The 7,268-nt window shown below is 37.9% G+C and overlaps 1 protein-coding gene across 2 annotated transcripts; it reads right to left on the minus strand.

Annotated features, from left to right (window-relative positions):
- Nucleotides 1-1,357: 1,357 nt before the first annotated feature.
- Nucleotides 1,358-7,268, minus strand: LOC132266428 (uncharacterized). Of its 2 annotated transcripts, none has more exons than XM_059767299.1 (2): nucleotides 6,903-7,268; nucleotides 1,358-2,826 (listed from the first exon to the last, which is right to left on the minus strand). In XM_059767299.1, exons 1-2 carry the CDS (start codon nucleotides 7,047-7,049, stop codon nucleotides 1,615-1,617), a joined length of 1,359 nt encoding a protein of 452 aa, XP_059623282.1. In that variant the 5' UTR covers nucleotides 7,050-7,268; the 3' UTR covers nucleotides 1,358-1,614. The 2 variants fall into 2 exon arrangements, with proteins under 2 accessions (XP_059623282.1, XP_059623283.1); XM_059767300.1 differs by having other exon boundaries at nucleotides 1,358-2,820; nucleotides 6,903-7,267.

Consider the following 7,268-nt stretch of genomic DNA (forward strand, 5'->3'; position numbering starts at 1 on the left):
AAATTGACCCATACTAAATGAAAATGTTAGCATAGACCCCTTAGGTTTCCTATGCCACACAAGTAGTCCTTGGTTAGTGACTATAACCAACACACACACACACACTAGTCCAAAATGTTTCATGTCTATGATATAACACAATCACACTTTGTTCTCTATGTAGAAGCCACCCACATGACATGATCTATAATGATTTTGTGATCCAAGAAAATGCATTCATCCTAACCTAATAATAATATCATGTGTGTGAGTGTGTGTGTGAGAGAGAGAGGTGGGTGGGTGAGGGTCACCAAGGATATATACCTTGACAACACAATAGTGGTGACAATTACTAGCTACCATGTCTACTACAATCAGTGAGAAATGCCTACACTATGTTTGGCCAAATTGAAGTGTCAACATAGCCCCTTCACTGTTTCATTTGATAAGTACTCGTCTTGGGCAGTGACAGCCATTTATGTGAATGACCCACATAGCCCTTTGATTTCTTAGGTAACACACCTAGCCTTGTTCTCTACGAAGAGGCCATCCACATGGTCCAAAACTTTTTCTATTCTGAAAAATTGTAGGCACCCAATTTAGTGCTGTAACATCAACGTATTATGTAGCTGAATGGTCACGATTACTAATACATGTGACATGACCATGTGTTAGTGATTGTCGCCAACCATTACAGTACAACATGCATTGTACTACAAATGATTTGGACTTAAAAAATGCATTTACCCTAACCCAAATGTAAGAGTGAGAGATTGAGATATGACAATCCCTAGAAGTAGCAAAGCAATAACTACCCTCTTGGATTGTAGATCACTCATACGTGTGATCACTCATACATGTAAGTGATCATGGCCGTCCGCTACAATGCAATACATGTAATGTACCATATATGATCTGAACCCGCATAATGTATTCACCCTAACTCTGTGTGTGAAAGAGAGAGACATGACAAATGAGCACAGGAGATGGCCAAACAAGTACTACCATCTAGTACATGTACTGTACAATGCTGAATGGTCACGATTACTCATGCATGTGTAACACAATCACATGTTTAAGTGTTTATGGCAGTCCGTGTTATATTGCAGATCTTAACTCACATAATACATGCACCCTAACCCAATGTGTGTGTGTGCGTGTGTGAGAGAGAGAGAGAGAGAGAGACATGACTAGAGCACTAAGAGATGAACAAGCAATTACTACCATGTCTAATAGAGTGAGTTAGTATTCACAGTATAGCTCTAATATAATTTATGTTAAATTAATGTAATGCGTACAAGTCTCTCACTCTAAACTCAGTTCGGAACAACCATAGGCGTCTTCATCGAATTGACGCCAAAAAAGCAAATAGATGAAGTAATCCAGAAACCAATGGTTCTATTATAAAACAGAATCTTGCTATGATTTATGAAAATAGAGATATAGTTTCTAATGACAGAACAACTCAGTGATCAGAAAAAGAAAAAATAAGTAGTCATGACTATATATTAGAATACTCCTTAGGACAGTACTAGTACTCAAAACACATTTGGAAAAAAGAAATTGACAAGAGGCACTTCACCGGTGAGCAAAATAGGACCCTTGGATGTATGTGGAGATCAAAAAACAAAGGAACTAAGAGACTTTCCATGAAACCAAGCTGTTGACATGGCGTTCGAAGATGCTTGAGCCGTAGCAATCACCTATCACAAATGAAGAAACATCTCCTGTCTTGACGTTGTAAACAAGGTAATTTTCAAATGGTATTACACCACGGAAGATCACCAGCTCTCCTTTTTTTAAGGAGGTAACAGGAATAAAACGAAGATCCAGAGGTAATTCATAATATTCATCCTTAAGACATACAGCATTCCGGTAATCAAATAACGGCTCGATCAAACCTATATGACCACTCAAGTCAATGATAAAACACCTGGTCCACTCCCCTGTATTCAATTCCGTCAAAGCCCAAAGCTCCCAAACAAATTCAGCAGAATGAGCCACAAAAGCTAGAAAGCTTTTCCACACTATATAATTAAATCTAGTTGACATTTCGAAGAAATTTGTTCTAATTGCCTCACGGAAGACATTTGGAACAGTATACTGGTGAAATATTTCAGCATCAGCATCCAAAGCCAAAAGATGAGGCTCTACGGGGCTAGTATAATAAATATACCCTCCGGTAGAAAACGACTTAGTATACGCAAAAAAATCCGGCACATGTTTAGTCTCAATCGATCTCCAAGCACTATCGGTACCCACAGTAAATATTAACCAGTTAAGAAAATCACTCTGGACATTTTCAATGACAGGAAGGTGTGCTTTGTATCTCCCGGTAGAGCGAGCATAAGTAAACTGAGGAGAACCAAACATACGATACATAGTAGATACTGGAGGGAGGGTCAGTAGTTGCTTCGTAATAGGATTTCCAACATAGAGGTTTTTGCGATCATCACAGGACAAGAAAAGTAAACCATCACAACTACAAAGCACGCGCCTAGGAAACCCGCCACAAAACTCAGATCTTAACCGTCTTATCTGAGTATTACAATTGTGTATCGCCACAAACCATGCATTTGCACTTTTGCAACTTCGGATTATGAGGCTATCATCAGTTAATTTTTGAAGGTGTGAGTTTATGAAACCAGGGGCATTGATCACATTATACCACTCTCGGCAAACATACCTCATCACGTTGTAAAGAACCTCAGCAGGTAAGCAAAGCAGGATGTTGAATATGATCTCTTCCGGAAAAAATGGTGGGGTGCTGCTTTTCATCTTTCTTCTACTTGAACAAGCAACAACCCTTAAATTATTGGAGTCATGATCAACTCCAGCCATCTGCATCTTTGGAAAGGACTTTTTTTTACAAAAAATAAAAATAAAATGCGACTTTTAATAGAAACTAAAACAACAAATTTATAATATGAAATCCACAAGAAACAGAGTTTAAATAATAAATAAATAAAAACCTACAAAGGAGAACTATACTATTTTAAAAACAGCACACCTAAGAAATTTGTAGTAGAAGAAAAAACAAAGAACAAATATTTAAAAGGATATGCCTCTCCAATAATAATAATATGCGCACACACACTCACAGGTACTGTTTAAAGGTGAAGACAGTGTCAACTTCAACAACATCATCCTTATTTAAGAGGGATAAGCTAGCAAAATTAGTTCTTAGCAGGTACTGTTTAAAGGTGAAGACAGTGTCAACTTCAACATCTTAGTGGCTCAAACTGTGTAAACTAAACTCTAGTAATATTACCAAAGTGCTTCCACAAGGATACATTCATATTGCAGAAAGCCAGAAAGTGAATTTACCCCTCCATCATTCAAACAGATATGTTTTTTTACAGAAACTGACAGGTTAATCACATATATCATAAATAGCAAATTGCGCATTTAAAAACTTACTGTGTATTTATTCAATTTCTTTTTCTATTTTACATGATTCTCCTTTCTCACCCCACTCTCTATACACATGCGCGCACATGTATATACTTCTCACTCGTTGAGTTAAAAGCATTTCAATTGTTACCATTGCACTTCTCATATTATTTGTTCCACTTTAATTTTAATTATTTATTTATTTTTAAGGAAGAGGTGGTATACATAGCATTAATGTAGGCAGACTACACACTCTAATTTTCACTAATTGTACAGAGAATCCAACTACCTATCACTCATCTATTTTACACAGATGATTTGGTCATGGTTACTAAGGCTGATGTGGATTCAGCAAATTGCATCAAAAACTCTGGATTAGTTTTATCAGATATCTAGTCTTGCTGTTAACCAAGAAAAAAGCTTTCTGTATTTTTCCAAGGCAATTAAGAGGAGGGGAAGCCTTGCTAGAATTCTTAACTACAAAAATGGGCCTAGGTATCACACCTAGGGAAGGCCTCACACCCTCATATCTTGTGAATCACTCACAAAGAAAATTCAAAGACTTTTTATTCATTCACGGACTACATAATCAAAGTTACATACTATCCTTTTTATAACAACTTATGACCCTTAGATTACCCCATAATTGAGGTAATCAATAGTTGACTCTGGCATAATAAAAGTAACAAATAACTTGATTGATGCACTTTGATTATAACTGATGCAATTTACCATAATATGCAATTTGACCCAATCCCCCCAATTATGCAAGACTGCAAGTGGACCCCACTTCACCTAACATGTGCCAAATCAAGGCTTGAGCTCTAGAATCATCTTTCCCAAGCCTTTTATAAATTTTAAATGCTGCTGCCACTGTCCTCTACTTGCTGCCACTGTTCTCTACCAGACTGCCTGTTCATAGTCAGAAACTCAAGATTGCTGATTTCAATCCTCTTCTTGATAAATTTAATGCTAAGATTACAAGTTGGAATAACATGACCCTATCTCTTTCTGGCAGAATAGAAATCTGCATAACTGTTCTCAACTCCTTTCTATACTATTGATGTTCTGCTACAGTTCTCCCTGCATCGGTAATCCATATTATTGAGATGGGGAGACAAGGATGTCAATAAGAAGAAGCATCTTTTTAAATGATCCACTGTTTCATCACCTAAGTCTGAAGGTGGTTTAGGCCAAAGGAAAGTTACATAAATTGCAAAAACTACTCAGTGTTTATTGGCATGGTACTACCTGCAGAGTAAAGATAGGCTTAGGATTAAATGGTGCAAGCTGAAGTATGCTCCTAATTTCTGCTGCAAGTTACTCTCAGTTCTGGAAATGGTTAGAAGGTACTAGAGGAATATATTTTGTTGTGCGCCTCCTTTAAAATTGGAGATTTTGTTGTTCTCCTCCCAATGTTTCTTCTTTTAACATGTTCATCAACTGGTGTGTTAGAGTTTTTGGATAAGATTTTAGAAGGGATTATATGTTTAGAATGTTAATCACAACGGCTATTTGGGGTATTTTGAGAGCTAGAAAAAGCACACTTTCATCAAGACCATATCGCTTATCCAGCTGCAAAAGATGCTACTTGGGAGGTCTTGGACCAGGCAAATACTACTGGTTTCTGAATGTAATGACTTGTAATTTGATAATTCTATATGCTTTCCTAGCTCTGATTTTCTGTTCTTATTGGAAATGGACCTTTTCCATTTCTTTTTATTGTAAAGTGAGGGTATGCCAAGAATGCTGAGATCAGAGGCTGAGTAGAGCTCCAATCTAGCACAAGGGATTCTCTATAGAGGAGATTGAGAGAGAGAAGGCAGATTTGTTTAACACCCTATGGTAGCTCGAGTCCTAGAAGACCATTCTTTATGGTTATGGTGGTTGTGGTGTATATGTATTCCAACCTCCTTTTAATGTAGAGAGTTCATTCCTATTTATACTACTTTCATTTGGGTAAGGACCCTTGGTCATGAGAGTTAACTCTCTCTTTATCCAATGGTCAGTTTACCTAGGTAAGAACCCTTGGTTACGAGGGTAGCTCCCTCTTTATCTAATGGTCATTCTACCTAGTCTCTGACAGATTGGACATCTGGCAGGCAGCCCGAGGCACATCGCTGCCCCTTTTCGAGGTGGTGGATGGCCTGTATTAAATACAGGTCTTATCAGTTAGTCAACATATATTTAATGTATTATGTCGTCTCTACTACTCGATCTCTCTCCCTTGTGTAGACCTCGAGGTGTGGTGAATCCTTGGAACTCAGCCACCTAACCACTAATTCTCAGATTCCCACGAAGTAAAAGGAGATAGGGAAATTGCTTGGGACTTGCCTTCTTTGGTCCCAAGCTTCCGTACTTCCTATAAGCCTCGAGCTCCCATGCAAGGGGAGCTCGAAATGAACAGTTAAGTTTGCAACTTCCTCTGCAGAGGAAAGCTTCAGAGAAGATGGCGAGACCCATCCGACTGGACCGGGGTACCCCCACAGGAGAGGTAAGGGTGGTGACCCCTTCCTCTTGTGAATTCAGCATCGCGATTTCAGACCTAGTAGCTCAAGGCTACTGGTTCTCCAGAGAAATGCCAAGCAGGTCCTGATATGGTCCAATCAGCACTGACCGGGTGTATTTTCAGTAATAAATAGTGCCACATGGAGTATGACGTGGCACAATCACCTACACTTAGTAACTAAAGTGATTTAGAACTCAGAACAGTTAAAAGAGTTTTTCACAAGAAACAATATGCACACTGATTGTAGCCTATCATCCCAAGTTTCTCCCAACATTCACACACTTGGCCTGCACCAGCATGCCCATGATCGTTTTTGCCTTAATGACCAAGCAGTCATCCTTATATGAGGTTCCACCCACATTTCACATCAGGTGACAAACTATTTTGACTTTTATGGAAACTCATAGAATTGCAGATTTGAAAAAGTTTGCAAGTAGGTAACTAAAGAATATCAGTGAGGAAACAAAGAAGAATGTTACAATTGACTGCAGATTTAGTGAAAATATAAAGCAAAATCTAAAAGATCTGATTCACAACAGAATTTTAAAATAAAAACTAATATATTAAAGAATAAAAAACTATATAGAAACTTGTTAAGAGGACAGCAAAGAACTTTGCAATGGAAAACATATATATGAAAACAGATGATAAGATTGGATGAATTCAAAAGGAAATACATTTTAAATATTTAAATACCATCACTTATATATATATATATGTATACACACATATATAAAAAAAATAATTAAAAAAAAATTAAAAAAACCAACATGATAACAGTATGCACAAAATCAGATGTGAGGGGTAGATGGTGAAAAAGTGTGAACAAATGCGTTTGTGCACAGCACCACTGCTGATTTTCATACAAAGACACATCATTGTAACAAAAAAAACCTCTTGCTTAAGAACATAATAAACTATCAACAAATATATACAGCATAAAATTTCACTCAATAATGGATTCTATGATAATTATTAGATGCGTCGTCATGTATAAAGAAGAGGGAAAGAAGAAAGTTGCCTCTTTTAGCTTAGGAGGAGGGTTCGCGTGGCCATCAGTAGTAGTAGTTAAGCCAGAGCCATTGCGACTCGTGCCGGCACGCTCAGCAATACGTGCTGATCTTCTCGGTGCAGTTTTCCAATTATCCATTAACGATGACAACGGCATGCTCACAACAACCCTCACCTCTGATGCTAATGTATAGAGGAGGAGTGGAGGTAGACAGGCTAGGGATTTTGTAGAGAGAGAAAGAGGACGAGGAGTGAGGTAGAGAGGCTTTGCTTCGTTTGGAATCGATTATTTGAGGATTTGAAAAAGGAATCTGCCTCCGCCCCCTTCTTAGTCAATGGGGCAGCAGGTTCGACAGAATTGGAATAGGAATAGGAA

This window comes from Cornus florida, unplaced genomic scaffold (genome assembly GCF_030987335.1).
Source record: "Cornus florida cultivar Cherokee Brave unplaced genomic scaffold, ASM3098733v1 CherokeeBrave_3.0.0_Hap2_Chr07, whole genome shotgun sequence".
NCBI classification, from domain to species: domain Eukaryota; kingdom Viridiplantae; phylum Streptophyta; class Magnoliopsida; order Cornales; family Cornaceae; genus Cornus; species Cornus florida.

What these genes read in the sequence shown, in the direction of transcription:
- LOC132266428 (XM_059767299.1), bottom strand. Translation starts at nt 7,049, where the DNA reads ATGCCGTTGTCATCGTTAATGGATAATTGGAAAACTGCACCGAGAAGA. An exon ending in CTCCTCCTAAGCTAAAAGAG is followed by an intron (nt 2,827 to 6,902) that starts GCAACTTTCTTC and finishes TCCTTTCCAAAG; the next exon opens with ATGCAGATGGCTGGAGTTGA.